This window comes from Rhinolophus sinicus, linkage group LG05, assembly GCF_036562045.2.
Source record: "Rhinolophus sinicus isolate RSC01 linkage group LG05, ASM3656204v1, whole genome shotgun sequence".
NCBI lineage: Eukaryota > Metazoa > Chordata > Mammalia > Chiroptera > Rhinolophidae > Rhinolophus > Rhinolophus sinicus.
In genome coordinates this window covers 144,832,706-144,854,770 of record NC_133755.1, presented here as the reverse complement: position 1 = coordinate 144,854,770, position 22,065 = coordinate 144,832,706, and the positions used below count along the sequence as shown (strand labels likewise).

The following is a 22,065-nucleotide window of genomic DNA, read 5'->3' as shown; positions in this document are numbered from 1 at the left end:
ACCTCAGTAGTCATGGAGTGCCTCATGCAGTCAATAACTGATGTCTCCAAACCTCAAGATAGAGGTGATTTCTGTTCAATATATTCTACTCAATTAAGTGAGAAAATAACTGATACAATTTTAATAGATTGCCATTAGAAATACATTTGAAACGCTTAATTTCAGCTATATGAAAAATTGCTAATGTGCCACACCTAATTCCCCACCCTTGCTTCATAACTGAGTTATGATTCGATGTTACTATTTTAAAATCATTAGTATATTTACAAAGTCTGCTTCTTTTCTTATTCTTCTGAAAATGTACACCTTATTCCTCTCCGCAGTTATCTAAGTAATAAACTCAAGTTCATTATTATGGGCTCTAAGGTTTTTACTAAAACCAGTTGAACATAGAAGTGCTTTAAACAAAGAAGTGTTCAATTTAAAACATTGTATTGAATGCTTTATTGCTTTACAGAATGTTGTAAATTTGCAATATGTGTATTTTGTATTATATAATTGTAGACTTTGATCACAAATGCATGGCTAAATAATAATCTGTAATAAACTTATGTTACATATAGAGCTAGGTTTGCAAAATTTCTTTCTACTTTCGAATTATAATTATGACTTTTAACTTTTAATTTCTTTAGTTCCAGTTTGAAGAAACTGTGACTGTGAAAACTTTGTCTGGCAATAATGTTTCTAATATGGTTAGAAACACACATCTCCCAGGGTCTGTACTGTGGTCTCTGTAGTCATCATATTCACTTAGATGCTTAAGTCTTTATACATACTGAACTAAAAGGAATCAATTTGAATATGAGTAGTCATCTTTCTCAAAGAGAGTAGAAATATGCTGGGAATTATTTGTCACATCAACTCCAGAAGCAGAACATAAACAAAATTTTAAATTATGTTTCTTCTTAAAATGCAATATGCTATTATTATAAAAAGGTAAAACATTTCAGAAGTAAAGGACAGAATTAAAGCCTTTTTTCTTTTTTTTTTTTAGATTTTTATTGGGGAAGGGGAACATTTCTTTACTGGGGAACAGTGTGTACTTCCAGGACTTTTTTCCAAGTCAAGTTGTTGTCCTTTCAATCTTAGTTGTGGAGGGTGGCATTCAGCTTCAAGTTGTTGTCTTTTCAGTCTTAGTTGTGGAGGGCGCAGCTCAGTTCCAGGTCAGGTTGCCGTTGCTAGTTGCAGGGGGTGCTGCCCACCATCCCTTGCGGGAATCGAGGAATCTAACTGGCAACCTTGTGGTTGAGAGCCCACTGGCCCATGTGGGAATCGAACCAGCAGCCTTAGGAGTTAGGAGCACAGAGCTTTAACCTCCTGAGCCATCGGGCCGGCCCCAAGCCTTTTGTTTTCTTAATTCCTTTTCTTCACCCTCCTCAGATAACCACTGTTACATTTCTGTGTATATTTCTCCAGGACTTCCAGAAATGAGCCTTGATTTTGCCATAGGAATTTTGCTATTTAAGTATAATTAGTATATCGTGACTCTATTGACAATTATATAGATAAAATTTCTAAATACAGATAAAATTTTGTTTAATATATGTACATTTCTGAGAGGGTCTTTGAGGAATCATTTTACAGTGTTAGACCTGACTCATTTTAGATTCCATTTTTTTTTAAACAAGAAAAGCTGGTTAGGCCTGTTTTTCTTGGTTCCCATAATCTTTTCCAGGCTCAATTCAGCTTTACCCCAAATTGTTATACACCCAGCTAAAACTCACTTTTGCACTACCTATATAGTTTTACTTTTAATGATTCTAGGATTAATTACTTTCCTACTTTTTTTGTAGGAAAACAGTCAACTAGTATAAACTTTGATGAAAGTAATAGCTGCCTTTGTCAAAGCAAGAAAAGCTTTGAAATGGTTAGTACCAAGTCCTTCGGCACCTATATAACAATTTTTCATTTTACACATTCTAGTACATTAAAGAAGTAGATTAATTGATCCCTGTTGATTTGCAACCAAAATTCTTGACATATCAAATGGGGTTAGGAGAATATAAGTAGGAGAGTAATTTTCAATTTTATATGATAATTTCCAATTATCAATGCTTAATTGAAGTGAGAAAATACTAAATACATGGATAAAAATGTTTATTAAATAAATGGATAAATAAATGGCTCTAACAAGGATGTTGTAATATTTTCTCATCAACAGTTGAAAAGACAGATGGTTCTAAGTTCATCCATTAGTTTATTAACTTGTTTGTTGTTTGGTTAGTGTATCCAGCCATCCATCCATCTATCCACCTTTCTAGCCACCCATCTTCTCAAAAAAGTACTTTTCTGAACACTTTCTCTGTAGGTGGAACTGTGAGAGAATAAAAAACAAACAAACAAAAAAACACCTCATAAAACATTAATGGCATTCCCAAGAAACTATAAACATCAGCGCTCTTGTTACAATTCTTGGAGTAGATGTTTTCGGTAATCTTTCTAAGGAAAAAAGTCATAAATTTGATTTATAAAGGCCAGAAGAGAATTGCCTCAGAAATTAAAATTAGAGGTAAAGATTTACACTTCAAATCCCTACCCTAGAAAATCTTGATTTAGTCAGCCTGCATCTGCTATGAGGCCTAGATCAAACCATTTTATTTTTCAATGCTGGATTCCTTACCTGTAATAGAGAGATAATGAAATCTACCTCTCAAGCATATCAGGAATATTAAGTGAGACACTACATATGAGAGCTTTTGCAATTCCCAAGTGTTATACAATTCTAATGTATTAGTCGCTTTTAAGGTACCTCAGTGAAGTACAAACACATGCTGAACTCCAAGAAAAGAACTAAATGAAATGCAGGCTAACAACCCATCAGAGACAAAGTTTAAAACACTGGTTAAGAGAATGCTTAAGGAACTTAGTGAGAACTTCAACAAAGAGATAGTAAGCATTAAGAAGTACATAAAAACCTTTAAAAAAAAAGTCAGAAATAAAGAATACAAGAATACACTGAAAGGAATCAAAAGCAGATTAGATGAATTAGAGGATCAGATCAGCAATTTACAAGGCAAGGTAACAGAAAACACCCAATCTGTACAATAAAAAGAAAGAATAAAAAAAAAAAAGATAGTTTAAGGGACCTTTGGGACAGCATCAAGCATAACAACGTTCACATCATGGAAGTACCAGAAGTAGAAGAGAGAGCAATGGATCGAGAACCTGGGGCCTGTCTAATAGCTTTCCAAGAAACAATGCAACGCAGATGGGGCTGGCTGCTCTGGGAGAAACTGCCTCTAGCAGTGCATGAGTTGAGTTGGGTGAGCAGGGCAGTGCAGCAGAGCTCAACAAGCCAATCAGATTCAGATTTGGGTAGAGGGGGAGGGTTTAACCCAGGAAAGATGGCGCTTGCTTGCTGCTCTGTGAAAGTAGACCCCTCACCGGGAAAATGCCAACTGTCCTCCAGTGTTCTCCCCAAGCCATACACATTAGTCTGCACCCCACCCCCACCCAGTATGTCTCCAAGGACCCCCCCCCGCCCCCAGAGTCACCATCCCTCCGCTGGAGCCCAAGGTGAGTGAGTGTCTGCGAGTGAGTGAGTCTGTGTATGGGACATTTAAGAGGATGTCTGAGTTTCCCACAGCATTCTAGACCACCAAAATGATTGGATTCTCCACTGTTTTTCACAGCCAGATGTTGTGGGGGCTCCTCTTCTCAGTACCAGCACTCGAGGCTGGAGAGCCTGGTGTGGGGGGCTAGGGTCCCTCCCTCCTCTGAGGGGAACCAAGGCAGATGAGATATCCCTTCTGATTCTCAACTGCCACACGCAGGTGTGGGCCTTGTTGCACATTTCCGCCCCTCCTACCAGTCTCAATGTGGCTTCTTCTTTGTATTTTTAGTTGTAGGACTACTGTTTGGCTAGACTTCAGAAGGTTCTCTAGGTTGATTGTTCTATAATTTAGTTGTAATTTTAACGTGTTCACGGGAGATTGCAGGCACAGTGTTTATCTATTCTGCCATCTTGGATCTCTTGTCCTGTTTATTTTTACTTTTAATTAATGAATATATTTATCTGTTTAACAAAGGAAACCATTCTAATTTTCACCTGGCATTCTAATGCATGCCTTAGTGGACTACAGGTTTCCTAACAATGCTAACCTTATTTGACTGGGTATAGACAATAGAGGTGATGGTGGGAGGGATATTTGGACCATAGTGTAATCTCAGTTCCAGACTGTTCAGATTTCCATCCACAATTCAAGTTTATCATATTTCTCAGTACTCAGTAATATGTCTTATACTTAAAATTATCAAACACCACTATAATGTTGGTTTTGACCTAACTTTTGCAACAGATTTTAAAAAAATGTATCTTCACTGCCTTAAAAATTATAAAAGCAATAGATTTATAAAAAATTCAAATTGCAAAGGAATGAATAAAGCAGAAAGAGCTTTGAAATGGGCAGGGTTAAGGAAGGTTAAGAGTCAGGGATAGCTATTATAAAAAATAATGTGGCTATTATTAAGCAAAAAAAAAAGTTTTGGCGAGGACATGGAGAAATTGGAACCCATGTGTCCTGTTGATATAGTTGCTATGGAAAGCAGAATGAAGGTTCTTAAAAAAAAAAAAAGCAAACAAAAAAACCCAGTTACCATATAACAGCAATTCCACTTCTGAGTATATATCCAAAAGATGAAAACAGGATCTTAAAGAGGTTTTTGCACACCAATGTTCATTTAAGTATTATTCACAATAGCCAACCTAAGTGTCCATTGACAGATGAATAGACAAAAAAAATGTGACTTGATAGAGGTGTCTGCTACTGGTTTCCCCGAAAATAAGACCTAGCCGGACAATCAACTCTAATGCGTCTTTTGGAGCAAAAATTAATATAAGACCTGGTATGATATTATATATATTATATTATATTATATTATATTATATTATATTATATTATATTATATTATATTATATTATAAGACCCGGTCTTATTATAACAAAATAAGACCGGGTCTTATATTAATTTTTGCTTCAAAAGACATATTAGAGCTGATTGTCCGGCTAAGCCTTATTTTCGGGGAAACACAGTAATACAACGGTGGAAATCATATCGCAATTTATAAATGTATCAAATCAACATGTTGTATATCTTTAACTTACACACTAATTATATGTCAATTATATCTTAGTTTATAAAAAGAAAATGTGGTATATACATACAATGGAATATTACTCAGCCTTTAAAAAGAAGGAAATCCTGTCATATGCTGTAATATCAATGAGGACATTATGCTTAGTGAAATAAACAAGTCATAAAAAGACAAATACATGATTCCACTTAAATGAAGTATCTAAAGTAGTGAAACTTTTAGAAACAGAAAGTAGAATGGTGGTTGCCAGGGGCTGAGGGGAAGGGGAAAAGAGGAGTTGTTGTTTAATGGGCATGGGTTTTCAGTTTTGTCAGATGAAAAAATTCTAGAGATCTGTTGCACAGCAATGTGCATATAGTGAACACTTAAAAATGGTTAAGATGTAAATTTTAATGTTATGTGCTTTTTTACCACAATAAAAATGTAAATAAATAAAACCAAGATACCTTAAAACAAATAAACCCCACGGATTATATTTTGGTAGAGGGCAAGTGTTCTGTTCTAGCAGTTCTAGGGTTGGGGCTAGAGCTCTCCAACTTTCTAACTTGTGAGGTAGAACCTGTGTCACTGTGTCATGCTGCCTCTTAGGGCAGGGATGCAGATGTTTCCCAGACAAGCTCGTCTCTTTCAGGATCTCTCTGATAGCAAGCAAGAGGCTCAGTGGTCCCCTCAGGCAACTCCAGGGGAAGTTCCTGGGGACAAATCTTAATGAGCTCAGAAGACTTGCTAGCACTGAATTCCAGAGCAACCAACAACAGGCAACTTATCTGAATGGGCCTTTGAAATCTGTTACAAAGGTGAGCAACCATCCCCAAAAGAAACATCAAAGACATGGCTCTCAAAAGCATCATTCATATCAGAAGAATGTTTGCATGGCCTACTTTATCAAACAGGAAGTTATTATATAAACTTCAGGATCTATTGAGAAACCGTCAGTGGGAAGTCCCTGGCCTCTTGTAGAAGAGAGTAATTGTGGTAACTAATTAGCAGCTGATCACTTCATCTGTATCAGGCAATACAATTTAGGGAACATTTTCCTTAACCCAGACACCACATGTATTTTTTTAAGGATAGCAGCTTTCACAGTCCTAGATATATATTTTATGCCTCAAAGAGCCTCTGCAGCAAGTGGTTGTAGTCCTGAAGAGCAGTTGTTAATATTAAAAACAAACAAAAGTGACTTCCTTCAATCTAATTGTAATTATGCAATGGTTGTATTTAGAAGAGTTGTAGAAGTGAGCATTTAGAATCTCAAAAGTTCACAGACAGAGCAGGGTAAGACTTTCAAAATATGCTACCTACTTTCTCTTAGATTAGGTATTCATCGTCCACATGTTTGAATTTCAGCAATGCCATGATAAATGTCCAAGTCAACATGGGCAAATGAAAGACAAACTGCTCAGATTAGGACCCAAGACTCCTAGAAGAAAACAGATTCCAGCGTAAAGAGCCCTTAGAAATCAGATTGCTTTTTATTCCACAAACACTGTAACCTGAAAAAAAAGGAAGAGGCTGTGACTATATGCAATTAGTTTCATATTTAGTCCGTATTTTTTTTATTTCCTCCTTTGCTAATGTATCTTTACTGGGCTGTTGAGTCTCTAGTGCCTCGTCATTAACAGAAGGTGAAAGCTGACCTGGTGCACCAGTTAGAAACTGGAACGGAACTGCTTTTCTCAGCAATTTCAGTGTTGTCATGCAAAAGAAAGTAGCCCATACTTTCCTCTACCCTTTAATAATGTGAAGGAACAATAAATAGAGAATATCCTTATAATATTCCTGTCTCTCACCTAAATTTTGCTATCTTCTTTAAGTGGAGGAAAACGGGTAAAGTTTGTGTAGATTCTGAAATGTGAACTGCTCTGTGTTTTTTGGTAGAAAACATGAAGAAAACATTGAATTTTGTGCTTTTTAAGCCTCCTAAGAGTCTATAATTATCTCAGAAGTGATTAAAAAACAGTTTTATAAAAGACTTGAATCTAAATTTGTATTTCTTGTCTTAAACCTGTGGGTTGGAGACATCAATCGTTAACCATATGTGGCTGTTTACCAGTATAAAACAAAGCTATTGATCTGACAAGTAGTTGATTTGCCTCATCCATTTCCCCGTAACAGTACATAGTTCAAACAGAAGATTAAGTTTCATTAATACAGCCTTTACTTCAATTCCCTTTAGGTTTATGGGTGTTGCACTGCCACCTTGTGGATATGAGGCTTTTCAGCTTAGGGAGGTCTTTTCATCACTGCGTTAACTAGTACTCCAGCTAAAAATTATGCAGGACCATCCACTGTAACAAATGTACCACTCAGGTGAGGGATGTTAATAATGGGGAAGGCTGTGCATGTGTGGAGGGGTGCATGGGAAATCTCTGCATCTTCCTCTTAATTTTGCTGTGAACCCAAAACTCCTCCAAAATAATAAGTCTTAAAAAATAGCGCACGCACGCGCTCGCGCGCGCGCACACACACACACACACACACACACACACACACACGGCGCACGCACACACATGCGCGCACACACACACACACACACACACACACACACACACACACACACGGCGCACGCACACACATGCGCGCACACACACACAGCAAAGTGTGTTTGTGTGTACGTATATATGTAATAGCTTTAAAACTAGTGTATGTGAAATTTTCAGGTATTGCTCACCATGTAGGAATTAAAAGAATAATTGTTTTCTACTAAAATGAAACTATGTAAAATGATTGTTATGCTAGAAGCCAGTTTTAAAAGATATAACTATACCCTCAACAGAAATGGCAAAGCTCATCCCAGGAAGTGGGCTTTTCTAGAATTGCCTTCTGGGCTAAGTCCCAGACTAGGACGACCAACTGTCCTCGTTTGCCTGGAATTAAAATTTTGGACTTTCAGTGATAAAAATGAGGAAATTCTGGGTAAACCAGGAAGGGTCGCTCACCCTACATACGATACATATATTACTCTCTTGCCTGGGATTTTAGTGTTCTTAGTTTCCAGTAATTTGTCACAGACTTAGGGAGATCATAGTAACTTCTTTAGGGTAAAAGAAGAGTGTGATGAATTAAAAGTAAATAGAGCTAATGTTATTAGCGCATTATTCATAACAGCCCCAAAGTGGAAGCAATCCAAAAGTCTATCAACTGTTAAGTGGACAAGTAAACTGTTGTATATTCATACAGCACAATATTATTCAGCAATAAAATGGAATGAAGTACTGATACATGCTACAACATGGATAAAACTTGAAGATATATAGTGAAAAAAGCCAGGCATAAAGGCCACATGTATGATTCCATTTATATGAAATGTTCAGAACAGGCAAATCCATAGAGACAGAAAGCAGACTAGGGGTTGCCTGGGGTTGGAGGGAGAGGGAATGAAGAATGACTGCTGATGGGTAGGGATTTCTTTTTTGGATGATGAAAATATTCTCAGATTAGATAGTGGTGATATTTACACAACTCTGTAAATATACTAACAGCTATTGAATAGCACACTTTATATGGCTGAATTGTATGTTATGTGAATCATGTTTCAATAAAGCTGTCTTTTTTTTTTTAAGTAAATAGATCCTTGGTGTTATGCTTCCACTGCAGCAGACTGTCAGCAAAAAGGACAATGAGTAGTATGGAAATGTGTGAACAACTAATTTAAGTGTGAAAGTTTCCATGATTAACTTCTTCCAGATTTATAAACTGTGGAATCAGTTAACATGAAAATGATTGAAGAGAATAAGGAAGCCATCAATTTCAGATTCAACCTTTGGTTGTATAGAGACTTGGAGATTTAGTGTCAGATACATCTGGGTTTGGCTCCTTGACTCAAAAATGGGTTTGATGACAGTCTTCCCTGAGCTGAGTTGTTGTACGGAATAAAGAAACTGGGGTCTTGAGTGATCTTGTTGGCCTCCTGAAGCAGAATTATCATGGCCGTCATTCATGCACACTCTACTTTTCCTGTTATTGTCACTCCAGGTACTGCTCAAGCACTGAGTCGGGGAAGGAAGAAAGCCTCCCCTCTCAGGCCACATAGGGGTTTTGTCCTTTAGATGACTGAGTATGGTAGTCTGTTGATGAGGTCCTCCGAGCTGGCATTCGTTAGAAATTCAAATCAGAGTGTTACTGGGAGCGCTTTCCACTGCAGACTCTCTGGAAGAGTCAGGGCTCCAGGGTACCCTGGACCTCGAGTAGCTCCTGAAGCTGGATGATGCACAAGGTGCGATGTTCTCAAGAATCTTCCTGAAGCACCTGCTCCTTTCTTCTTACACTATTTGTTCTTCCTTCATCTTTGTATTTTTCTGCCCAATCAGTGGGCATTAATTTATTTGATGATTCATGCCACTATCATTTGCCTTATATTTAAAATGCAATCATTTCTCTAAGTACACCAAAGTTTGGGTAACTAACAAAGGTGTTTAAAATTTTAGCAACAAGTTATTTAAGTTGACTTCCTTCAAGTTGTTTCTATTTTTCTTAATATCATCAGATGACCTCTTCTTCAGCTTGTTTCATTAGGCAGGGGCTTCATGAGGCAAGAAGCCAGTGCCTCTAAGACACCGACTGTCATAGGGCTGGCACACAGGACGTGCCTTTTGAATATTTACTTGAGGTGAGCAAACCATTTAATTTATAACAATGAGCCATGGGAAGAGGGGACAGCAATCTATGTAGTATTTGTCATGTCCCCTCTTACGGCCTTTCTCCATTCCCCTGGATATTTTTTTTCCCCTTACTATTCCTCTCATCCAAAATCTCTGAGGTGGTAAATCTATGGGAGGAATAAGACTGAATGTTTTAAAAGTGCCTTAGAATGGCCTTAACTCAGATTGCCTCAGACTGGGCATCACCACACCACTAATTGTTTCTTGTGCTTGAATCAGAGCTCTACGGACTTATAAGTATTAGGGAAGTTTGGGCAAGGCATTCCTGAGAGGAGCTCCTGGCCGAGAGGACCCATTTAATGCCCATATTTACCACCCTCACACATGTTGTGTCACCTGCAAGGTGCTGGGCTTCATCTTTATCTGTTATCATTTTATAGTCTTCTAATTTTATGATGTACCAATTTATAATTTTTTGACTGAGAATCAAAATAGCAAATTGAAAATGTCTTAAACAACACAAACATGATCTCACTTAAAGAAGTCTGGAGTAGGTGGGCCAGTGTTAATTCAACTTTCCATTGATTATTAAAACATTTTGTGGCATAAAATGTTAAATTTACATGATTTTAAAGTCAAATGGAGACACAAGTAAAATTTGAGTTCATGAGCAGCTCAAAGCTCAGAAATCAAAATCCAGGGATAGCTATCATCCTCACTTGATTCTCCTTTGCTGTCAGGGTTTTCCCAGGGAGAAGATGCAAAAACAGAGCACAGTTATCTGGTGAACATGATGGTTTTCATGAAGAATCAACCAGTGAAGCCTAGTTATTTCACACATGTTAAAGGGACTTAGTTGGATCAACTTTTTACAATTTCAGAGATCAGGGAAGAACAGTCTGTTTAGTTAAACTGATTGACATAATCACATGTTTTTAGGTAAATAAGAAAACCCAAGTTCAAGTTCATAAGGATAATTTTTGTTCCTAATAAGCCAAAGCTTAATGTACTGCTTGAACCCTATTCACCCTTAGATCTCTGTCTCATAATTCCTTTGAAAAATAGTATATTTCATATATTCTGAGAAATATATGAACAAATACAATGTAAATATTTATTTAAGGAATATTAGTAGTATAACTGAAAATAATACACGTAAAATATTGCCATTACCCCCAAGAGCTTTATTCAAATCCCACAACTGAGAAACCATTAGTCATAGCAACAATTGGAATGCAATGTCCTGTGGTTCAGGGATTGTTTCTCTCCTGTGTTTGACTTTTTTTTTTTTTGGCAGGGGAGGTACTCTAAACTTTAAATTGCTGGTTCTGAATAAAATAGATTTTCTCCTTAAAATGAGCAGGACCATTCTAATTAGATATTCTAGTCCAAAAAGATAAAAAGAATGCTGATGGCCCACTGTAAACATTACTTGGCTAAAGGCATTTTAATCTTAAAGTTAAGGTTAAAGTTAAGGTTATAGGCTTTAGGGTCAGCTAAATATGAATTTCTGTCCCAACTCTGCTATCTCCTATCCATGCAAACCCAAGAAACATTTTTAACTTTCTCAGTCTTCAATTTTCTCAACTGTAAAACAGATATGCCAATAATTATTTTATTCAATAGTAAGAGAATGGAATGAGATAATACACATAAGCTGTTTCTCACTGTGTAGTATACAGACACTACTGGTTAAGTGTGGGTTGAGAGGACGTGCCTCATATTTGTTTCCCAACAGCTATGATTCTCTGCCAGTCCAAAACTCACAGTGGAAGAAAACCCCCAGAACCATTATGAATTTGTATATACTATATGTATATATGTATATCTATACCTATATTTATATCTATATCTATATCTATCATCTATCTATCTATCTATCTATCTATCTATCTATCTATCTATATCTATCTATCTAATCTCAAAACAGGGAAATTAAATTTTGAAATATAAATATGAAAATTCAAATAGCATATCTTCAAAGCTCCAATTGCAGGCTCTCTCTTCTTAATGACTATCTTTTAAACAGGTCCTATTTGAGGCCCCCAAATAGTTTACCTCCCTCTCACCAGGCTTCCTTGCTGATATCAGCTCTGTACTGAGCTCCATTCTCCAGGCTGTCTGCTATTAATGTTCTGATGCCTGTGGTTTAAACTAACCTGTTTCTCCAAGTGCAGTCTTTGAAATAGAAAAGTAAATATTATATTATTTTAAATTATATCATTAAATGTATTTTAGTAACATTAAATTATATTATTTAATATATTTAATAATATTTAATTATTATATAACTGTATTATCATTAATAAAATACCATTGATTATATTTCAATTAAAATATTTAAAATATTTAAAACATTTAATAATATACATGTTAAATAACATTTATATAAATTTAATTATTTTAAATATAATGTTGTATTATTATAAACCCCTTTTTTAGAGGGGTTTTATAACCATTTTGCATTGTAAAATTTCCTTCTTTTGAGTGAAAGAAACAATTGGAAACTTTGTGTGACATATATGTTGCAATATTTACAAATGCAATGGTTGCAAATAAAGGAATGTAGATCCTTGCTAAATCTGAAGTTATGGTTTACTAGTTCTTCTAAACAGTCTCTATTATCACAATAGCAATAAGAACTTCTAAAAGATACACTTTGTTCTCACGATCTTTACTTGTAAGTGGTCAAAGTGCTCATGTTGAAAGTATGTGAGAGAGATTGAGAAACATTTTTATTAAATATAAGTAGCCAAAGAAAACAATGTGCAAATGTTTTTAATTCATGAGAAGACAACCTTGTTATATCAGCAGTGACTAGTTCACTGATCCAATTAAAATCACAATATTATATCTCATTTAGTAATAAACAAAATTACATAGAGTTTACATGTTATAATATCTAAAATAGCAACCTGCAGACTTAGCCTTTTATCCCCGCAAACCTGGCCTTTTTTCTCTTTAGAACTTATTACCGTATAATAACTTACTACATTTTACCTGTTTTTGTCTGTTTTGTCTTCCTCTGGCCCCTACCACATGAGGTTAAGGGGTTTTTAACTGTTTAGTTCACTGTTGTGTTCACAGTGCCTTGCATGATTTTTTGGGCACATAGTAGGCATGCCGTAAGTGTTAAATATTCATTCAACAAATCATTATGACTAATTTAACCCCTTACTGGAGCAATCTGAATATCTAAAATAACAAATTTCTTAAGCATGTGAGAAAATTGGTTAAGAACTTACCATGTGGCAGGTACTAAAACTTTGAAATTGAATCTGTTATTATCTCCATTTATAGGTGAGGAAATTAAAGCAGATAGAACTTAGGTGAACTTCCAAGGTCACTTAACTCATAGATGGAGCCAAGATTTGACACAGGCTAATGTGGGAGTCCATGTTCTAACGACTGTACTATTTGCAGAAGACAGAAAAGGTGAGGACTTTGGCATTGGAGACGTGTGGTAGGGGATAAGAGAAATAAAGCACACTGAAACCCAATACCGTGTCTGACACCTAATGAACTCTCCATACATGTTAAGGGTCAAAGACCATTTCCTGATTTACCAAGAACTTCACTTTACCATGCAATAATTTCTGAAGCAAAAAAAATCTGAAAGATTCCCATTCTTCTCTTTCCTGGGTGAACTTTGATGTATCCTTGGAAGGACATTTTAATATTTAAATCTGAAGTCAATATTCAAAGCTAATTGGTTTTGTGCTCAGACTAATTAAGCATAAATGCTAAACATTCATAAATGGTGTAATTAGTTATTAGTAGGGTTTCCTTTTTTAAAAATTGATTTCTCAGTATCTGTAATATGGCTAATGTTGGAGTTTTCCCCATATCACTCAAAGCTTAATAATTACAATTATAATCACACTTTTCTTAAATTGTATGACTTTGTTGAAAAATGAAAGACCTGGGGCTTGGTTCTCATCATTCAAAGTCTCTAGCTCCTTCAGCTGCTCCCCTTTCCCATCTTAGTTGCCTGTCCTGGGGCAGCTGCTTTCTTTTTTCTGTCCATATACTTCATGTCTAGCGTAAGGGTTTGAAACAACAGCAGTTCTGGCCCAAGAGGGTGGTGGTGGTGGTGTGTGGGGGGATCTGCAAGGTCATTGGTGGTGCTGTGCATGATGGCACTTGGCCTCCGTGCCCCAGGGGATGGAGAGCTGCCTTAAGAGCAAAGGTTGGGGGCACTCCTGAGGGAAGAGAACAGTGAAACCTCTTGTAGAGTCTGGCTCCCCTATATCTGAAGGCTGGGAGAGGAGGAAAAGTTTCAGGAGTCTGACTTTGCTTTTGAAAACCTCTTAACTTTGTTACTAAAGCAGTGTTCACTCAGGGCTAGCTAGCTTTAGGGAAAATGCTTAAGTGGTTGCCCAATATCTGGTCTCAATCTCTGGAAATATCTTCCATGAAGACATAGTGTCTTTTAGGCTACAATCAGATTTAAAAGGCTCAAAAGTACAAATACTTGGGAGAATTAACAAATAAAAAGCAATGCTTTTGTTAGGAACAGGAGTTAATAAGGCAGTGGGTGCCTGGGAAGAGTGGTGGTAGTTTGTCCTAAAACTGTGGACAAACCACAGGGGTGCCAACAGGTGAAAGGTGAGTAGGACGGCCAGTGTTTGCCCCGGAAGCTATGGAGAAAGTTCAGCCGGCTGCTAGGGCATGGGTCCCACGTGTCAAGGAGCAGATTATTTGTAAGGATACAAACTTGGAGATGTCTAGCAGAAGTCTGTGGAACCACATACTCTGGGAAGAAACTCAGTAAATGGAAGTGAGTCACAGGCTAAGTGAGAAATCCCACACAGACTGTAATAAAAGTAACTTGCTCTTACACTGTATGTCTTCTAGACAGCATGCGAAATAGGGAAAATTATCAAGAATCAGATTTTCTTAAAAAAAAAAAAACACGCAGAAAAAAATACTTTGGTATATTTCTATCTATTTTTTTCTGTTTTACATAATTGAGACCACTCTCAGTATATAAATATACAAACGTATGAATATATACTTCTTTGTACTTAACAGCACAGTATTAATTTCCTAAACCCCCTACAAACTCTTCCTTGGGCTTATTTTTAATAATTGTTAAATAACTCACACAAGAAAGAGCAACCATTTAAAAAACAGCCTTCTAGAACTTTATGCTTCTAAAAAAAGCTCCAGAATGGAAGCAGCAGGGACAAAAGCTCCAAACAACAATAACAATAATAATAAAAGTAACAACAACAATAATATCCCCTGAGCACTCAGAGGAAAATAAATATATGAGAAGAACAAAAAGACCCCAAATTCTACCTTTACATTGTGATATTGTCTTGTGTTATACCAAGCAAAAGGCATGCAGTGACTGATTCCATTTCCATCTTCAAGTCTCAGGGAAGGAATTCAGAGAAAAGAATGTCAAATAACCCATGTTTACATTTCAACCACCAAGGTCCCAGGCTTAAATAAAAGTTTAATTTGATAATAGTGTAGCAAAAACAAATTGCAGGGCAGAAACTGAACTTTTTGTGTGTGTTTTTAGCTTCTGTTCTTGTTGGCTGGGACCTCGGCTTTTGAAACTCAAAAGCTAACTATTTAATTTTTCCCTTCTTTGAATTCTGTAGCACCATCCTTTCCCTGAAGCATGAGGTGAGATGCACTGGGTTCAAGGAACTTAAATAGGGGACAATGTTCCCTCAATTGATTTCACCAAAATTGATGATTACATTTTAAAATTTCTCCTTTCACAAGGCCACTTCACTGATTATGTTCATGAACTCATCCTAGAAAAAGTGCTACATACCTCATTGTTGAATATCACTACTGTCACCTTTGAAGTACTCCCCTTGGGAAGCTAAGCACCGATGCCAGCACTTAGTCCACCCTTCAAAGCAATTTTGGAACTCTTTTTCTGGAATGGCCCTCACAGCTGTGGTCGTATTACCCTTGATGTCCTGAATATCATCAAAATGTCTTCCTTTCAATATTTCCTTTATCTTCAGGTAAAGAAATAAGTCATTGGGGACTGGTTCAGGTGAGTAGGGAGGGTGTTCCAATACAGTTATTTGTTTACTGGCTAAAAACTCCCTCACAGACAGTGCGTGTGAGCTGGTGCATTGTCATGATGCAAAAACCATGAATTGTTGGCGAAAGTGCATGTTGTCTAACTTTTTCACTCAACATTTTCAGCACTTCCAAATAGTAAACTTCATTAATTGTTTGTCCAGTTGGTACAAATGTATAATGAATAATCCCTCTGATATCAAAAAAGTTTAGCAATATCATTGCAACAAGTTCGTGAACTTAATTGTCAGCCCTCATGATGCATATACTGCAGAATGATCACCACAGTAAGTTAGTTGACATCCATCACCACACACAGTTACCATTTTTTTTCTTGTGATGAGAAATTTTAAGATCTAGTCTCTTTAACAACTTTTAAATATATAATGCAGTATTGTTAAGTATAGTCACCAAGCTGTATATTACACCCTCAGGACTTATTTATCTTATAACTGGAAGTTTGTACTTTTTTACCACATTTACCTGTTTTGCCAATCACCCTGCCTCTGGGAACTGCTAATCTGTTCTCTGTGTCAATGAGGGTTTGTTCTTTTTTTTAGATTCCACCTATAAGTGCAATCACATAGTATTTGCGTTATCTGCCTGACGACTTACTTCACTCAGCATAATGTCCTCAGGTCCATTCATATTGTTGGAAATTACAGGATTTCTTTCTTTTTTAATGAATGAGTAATATTTCATTTTATATATATATGTGTGTGTGTGTGTGTATACATATATATAAAACATATATACATATATATGGTGCCAAAAAAATACACATTTTAAGAAAGGAAAAAAACTATTAAAATTGTAATACTCAATATAGACCAATAACAAAAGATGAATACAAGTCATGTTTGACTTCTGAAATTACAAGAGGTGCTCAAAGTTGTTACCATCAGCGTCCAGACACTTCTGATTATGGGGAACAACTGCTTGAGCAACATTGACCAAAGTGTTCACTTGTATACATTTTTTGGCACTCCATATGTATATATATATATATATTATATATATACATACATATATATACACACACACACATATGTTGCATTTTTCTTATCCATTCATGTATTATAGACACTTAGGTTGCTTCCATGTCTTGGTTATTGTAAATAATGCTTCAATGAACATGAGGGTGCAGATATCTTTTCAAATTAGTGTTTTTGTTTCCTTTGGATAAATACTCAGACATGGAATTGCTGGATCATATGGTAGTTCCATTTTTAATTTTTTGAGGAACTTCCATGATCTTTTCTATAGTGGCTGCACCAATTTATATTTCCCCCAGCAGTGTACAAGGGTTCCTTTTCCTCTACATCCTTGCCTACACTTGTCATTTCTTGTCTTTTTGATAATGCCCATCCTAAGAGGTGTGATATGGTATCTTATTGTGGTTTAGATTTGCATTTCCCTGATGATTAGTTTTGTTGAGCATATTTTCATGTGTCTGATGGCCACTTGTATGTCTTCTTTAGAAAAAAAAATCTATTCAGTTCCTCTGCTTATATTTTAATCAGATTGTTTATTGCCATTGAGTTGTATGAGTTCTTTGTATATTACAGATATTAATTCCTTATCAGACATATGATTTGCAAATATTTTCTCCCATTCCGTAGGTTGCCTTTTCGTTTTGTTGATGAGTTCATTAGCTGTACAGAGCTTTTTAATTTGATGTAGTCCCATTTGTTTTTTTGCTTTTGTTACGTTTGCTTTGGGCATCAAATCCTTCATTTACATTTGCTTCAAATTTCACTTCTCCTTTTATCACTTTTCTTTGCTGCATTTTTATCTTTTTTGGTCAAGTCCCTCTTTCAATTTTCCGTTTTTCTAAACTTAATTTTGTAAAATGTCACGTGGATTTATCACTGGCAAACAAGGAGGCAACACAACCATATGCTTTGTTTTCTGTGGAGGAACTGAGCGACATGTGCAATGAGTGGTCATCATTGAAAGACTTTGAAAGAAGTGACACGTTTGGTCTTTGATCTTGATGTGCATTTGTTACTTATATCTGATTTGTGGACTGCAGAAGTAGCAGAGAAGTTTGTGCTTAATACAATTACACATAGTTAGTATATTGTAGTAACTGAAGCTTGAACTGTGTTGTATGGGGACTAGTATGATTTATACTGCTGCATCTGAAATTTCTGCATTTCAGAACCATGCCACTGATGACTGCCCTTGCGATGGTAGATTGTTTATTCCAAGGATGGTGCAACATCTCTCCCGTCCTACATGATCTTCAAGAACCTTGCCATTCCCACATCAAGAGGTGGGATCTAATTCCCCTCTCCTTGAATTTGGGCAGTTTTATGACTCTTTGATAACGAATAAAATGGAGCAAAAAATAACCACGTGATTTCTAAAGTGGAATCATAAAAGACAATACAACTTAACACTGGAATGCTTTCACTAAATCTCTAAGCCACCATGTAAACAGTGTAATTGCCTGAAGACCATCATGTAATGGAGAAGTCCAAACAAGCCTATCCAGACAAATCACCTGGAGAAAATATGTGAATTGATTGATCCGGTATTATATTATTGGGCTTTTAGGTTGTTTCCAATCTTTTGCTGACAGAAGTAACTCTGCAACAAATATCTTTGAACACATTCCATTTCTCACGAGTGCAAATCTATGTGCTGGTTAAATTCCAAAAACCAGAGTAAGTACAAAATCTTGAATTTGGAAAGATAGTTCTTTTCCACTTTCCACCAATAAAGTTCAATCAAGTGAGATAAAAGAATGTACTTAGGTTTTCAAGGAAATAGTTAGTGAAGTCCATTTTCTTAGTGAAACAAAAGTCACAAATATTATTTGTGCTGATAAGGGAAACGACACTGGCAGCACAGTGAAGAAGATAAATTTTGTTGGGATGAGAAAATCCCTTAAGCGATGTAGTTTATTCTCTGATTTAAAAGTATATTTTGTAGAAAGAAGACCGTGTTCCTCTGACCAAGAAATCAAAATGTTCTATATTCTTTAACCTACCTTCGTTAAATATAAAAAATGAACAGAGAGCAAGTGGAGAATGGAAAAATTTTTTCAAAAAAACAAGTTTTAGGGGTCAATTCTGGAGTCAGTACCATTCATCTTTATATTTTACACCAGTTTTGTCAACATTTACTAAATGATGTTTAGCTCAAAACAAAGCTTATATGCACGTGTTGCTCATAATGAGAACCTCATGCCACAAAGAAAAGGTTAAGTTACATTAGTATAATTTATTTAAGAAGAATGAAAGTTTATTTGATACTTTAGATTGTCATAAGAAAGAACACCAACACAAAAATATCAGGCCTTAAAGAGTTAACCCTCAGCAACCTAAAAAGTAGTTATCCAGAATGACACTTCTGTACCTTGCAGACTGCGTATTCTTTGTTTTAGGTTTCGGCTTCACTTTATCTCGATGCTTAGCTAATTGAAATTTGTACAATATTTCATTTTCAAGACAGCTACACTTGTGCATATCTTTGGTCTCTATGGTGCCTAGTTTCAGCTCTCTGTCTGAATAGACCTGATAAGGCAGGATTTTAGTTAATATGTAGTGAAGTTCTGAAAGCACTCCAACAAACTTCCTTGTTTTAATTCACCCTCAGAGTATTTGTCTATGAATTTCAGCTTTGTTTGCTTTTTAATTTTAAAATATGCATTTGGTTTCAAAGGGTTCTGTTTTTCCTCTCTGCTGCATCATTAATTTAGGAGCTTCTAATTTTCCAATTATTCTTTATTATAATAGTGTTACTGTTTGCTAACGTATAGATGGTTAAAACCCAGTTTCCTGCATAGCCGAACCAACCTCAGGAAAATGAAGTGGTGGATGATCCACGGAAGCATTCCAGTTTCAGGCTGCACACGTTTCACATGCTTGCTGAAATGCAATTTGCGTTTTCACTTTGTTTACTTTCCATGTGAAGTGCTCTTCGACCTAACCTTTAGTCAGTGGGTGATTTTCTTTATGGGAGTTAAAACAAAGCAAAGACATGAAATAACTGTTTTGTTCACCTTACAAACTCTCTAGGATTCAAAGGTCTAAACTAAATGGTCTAAATATTATTTTTTTAAAATTCCACCAGCCACCTTTTCAACTGAAGTGATGAAACCCAAAGAATTCATATAGCAGAATGGAGAAAAGTAAAACGGTCGTCTGAAAATCTGCCATTGGTGAAGTGATGAAGAACATTTACTGGCTTACCCTGAAACTCATCAAATTTGCGACTCTTGGATGCATATGGATTTCTGTGGTTCAGTGTACAGTTTTAAACAGCTGCCTAAAGTCCTGTGTAACTAGCCTGGTAAGTTTTACTGGTCTAATATTTGTCTTTGTGGCAACAGAATTCAGCTCATTATAAATTATTGAATTATTTTCGCTTTATAAGAAGATTTGCCATGAGAAGTCCTAGAAAGGCAAGAAAGGTTCTTTTTCCAAAGTAAGTTAGGGCCATTTATAACTACAGAAGGTAAGGCAGGGCTATTTTGTTTCCTATCTGTTCATAGATTTTTTTTGGGGGGGATAAGGGGCGCCATGGGATTTGGGTAAAGGAGGCTTTAATGAAATCAATTTTGCGTGCTTTAAAAATATCAATTTAAACTCATTTACTACAAAATCATTTATATTTGTCTTGAAACATGAAATAGGTTGGGCCACAGGGCAATGCCTGGTAGTTGCGGATGTCAGTACTATTTATATTGTGGATGAATGAGTGTATGGGGAGGTGGATGACCAAGGAAGCAGATGAGATCAATGCCATACAGGACACTTCATTTTAAAAGAAGAATTGTTTGTATATTCCTTTATTTCTATCTATTTGTAATTTTTTCAATAATGAGTTTTTTTGTATGGAAATTTATGTTTTCCTTCTCATTTATAGATGTCGTCCCTCCAATATATATATCGTTTCATGTCTTTTCAGTTATTGTGGTTTAGTGTACTTAACACAGTCACTGAATCAACTCTAAAAACCAAATGCAATTAAGCCAAGGAAAGATACACTCATTTACAAACAAAGGAAATAGCACAACAACTTACATTGATATTACTTAGTCATACTTCAAAAAATAATAAAAATACCAAACATAGCACTCATTACGCTCAAGTATTGAAGATAGAAGCCGATGGTATATTAAAAAAAGAATTTATTTGCCACACTTTTTTTGGTTGAATTTAAACTCCAGTTTAAAACACTATTTGGGATTACTCTGGATAGTAGCACTCTAAAAAACGTTTGGTATTTTATATAAATCTTTGCTGAAGACGTCATTGCCAGTACATAGAATTGTATGCTTTAGGTTTTTGTGGTGGTAATCCAAACTTAAACATGGAAGAATGGGATTATTTAATGTTTTCTTTATTAAAACATAAATTTTTTCTCTGATTATAGCAAGAATACATATTTATTGTAAGATATTTATAAGATAGAGAGGAACAAAGAAAAAAAACCCTACAATTCCACCACTATTAGTCTCTGATTATATTTTCTTTCAGTGGATTTTCCTCAAAGAGGTATATAGTTTTATGCACAGTTGTGCACCCAGCTTTTCATTTGCCATTATAGAGTGAGATTTCCCCTAAATCCTGAAGTTTTTATGGAGACAGGATCTTTAATATATTTGGAATATTCCATCATATGAATGTACGCCCATAATTGGTTAATGTTGCTACTATCAAAACTGATGTTAGTTGTTTCCAATGTTGTTGTCACTTTATTTTATTTCATTTTTTAGTTAAGTTTAGTTTTATCTTATCTTTTTGTGTGGGCTCCTTGACTTTAGGGTTTGGCAGTAGAAGCAGACAGTTTGTTCCTTTGTTGAGTTGCCTTCCGTTCGCCACCTACAGAGAAAGGCACAGCTGATGGAGTGGCGACAGCAAGAGACAGGGTCTGCCAATCTGACTGTAATAAATGTTCTCCATCTGGGCCTCCCACGCAGGGGTTGGAGGGACAACAGCTAGGTGAATGAACAAAGAAAAGCCATGGATTAGGGGAATGGATATATAAAGTGCTCAACTTTATTATGCTATTTGGATTGTTTTTTACTGTGTCATCCTTTTTAGCCTGGGCATTTGCCTTGAAGGTCATCTTTGGTTTTACTGGATGGTTCTTGATTTTGAGGCATCTTTGCTGTTTTAAAAAGAAATACAAAAGATTCTTGTACAAAAGAATGTTAGAATTGCTGCCCAAAAGTGCACAAATCATAGTTTTATGATTGAGCATGTGTATTTTACATTAATTGAGGGATTTGTATGTATCAGTTGAGTGTATTAACTGACTTAATGTTTTTGAATTATATATGCTATGTGCTGCAGACAAG

At 35.9% G+C, this 22,065-nt stretch overlaps 1 protein-coding gene across 5 annotated transcripts in view; it reads left to right on the top strand.

The window, feature by feature from the left end:
• The first annotated feature begins 19,464 nt into the window (after positions 1-19,464).
• The window catches only part of ROS1 (ROS proto-oncogene 1, receptor tyrosine kinase), a 98,302-nt gene continuing 95,701 nt past the window's right edge, over positions 19,465-22,065 (top strand). For 3 of the 5 annotated variants that reach the window (XR_012496723.1, XM_074333485.1, XM_074333486.1), the window contains exon 1: positions 19,465-20,051. Coding sequence is in view for 4 of the 5 variants with exons in the window: in XM_074333485.1 (XP_074189586.1) it covers positions 19,929-20,051 (123 nt within the window). In the remaining variant the exon portion in view is untranslated. The remainder of the gene's footprint in view (positions 20,052-22,065) is intronic. The other 2 variants (XM_019741354.2, XM_019741353.2) reach the window with 1 other exon arrangement.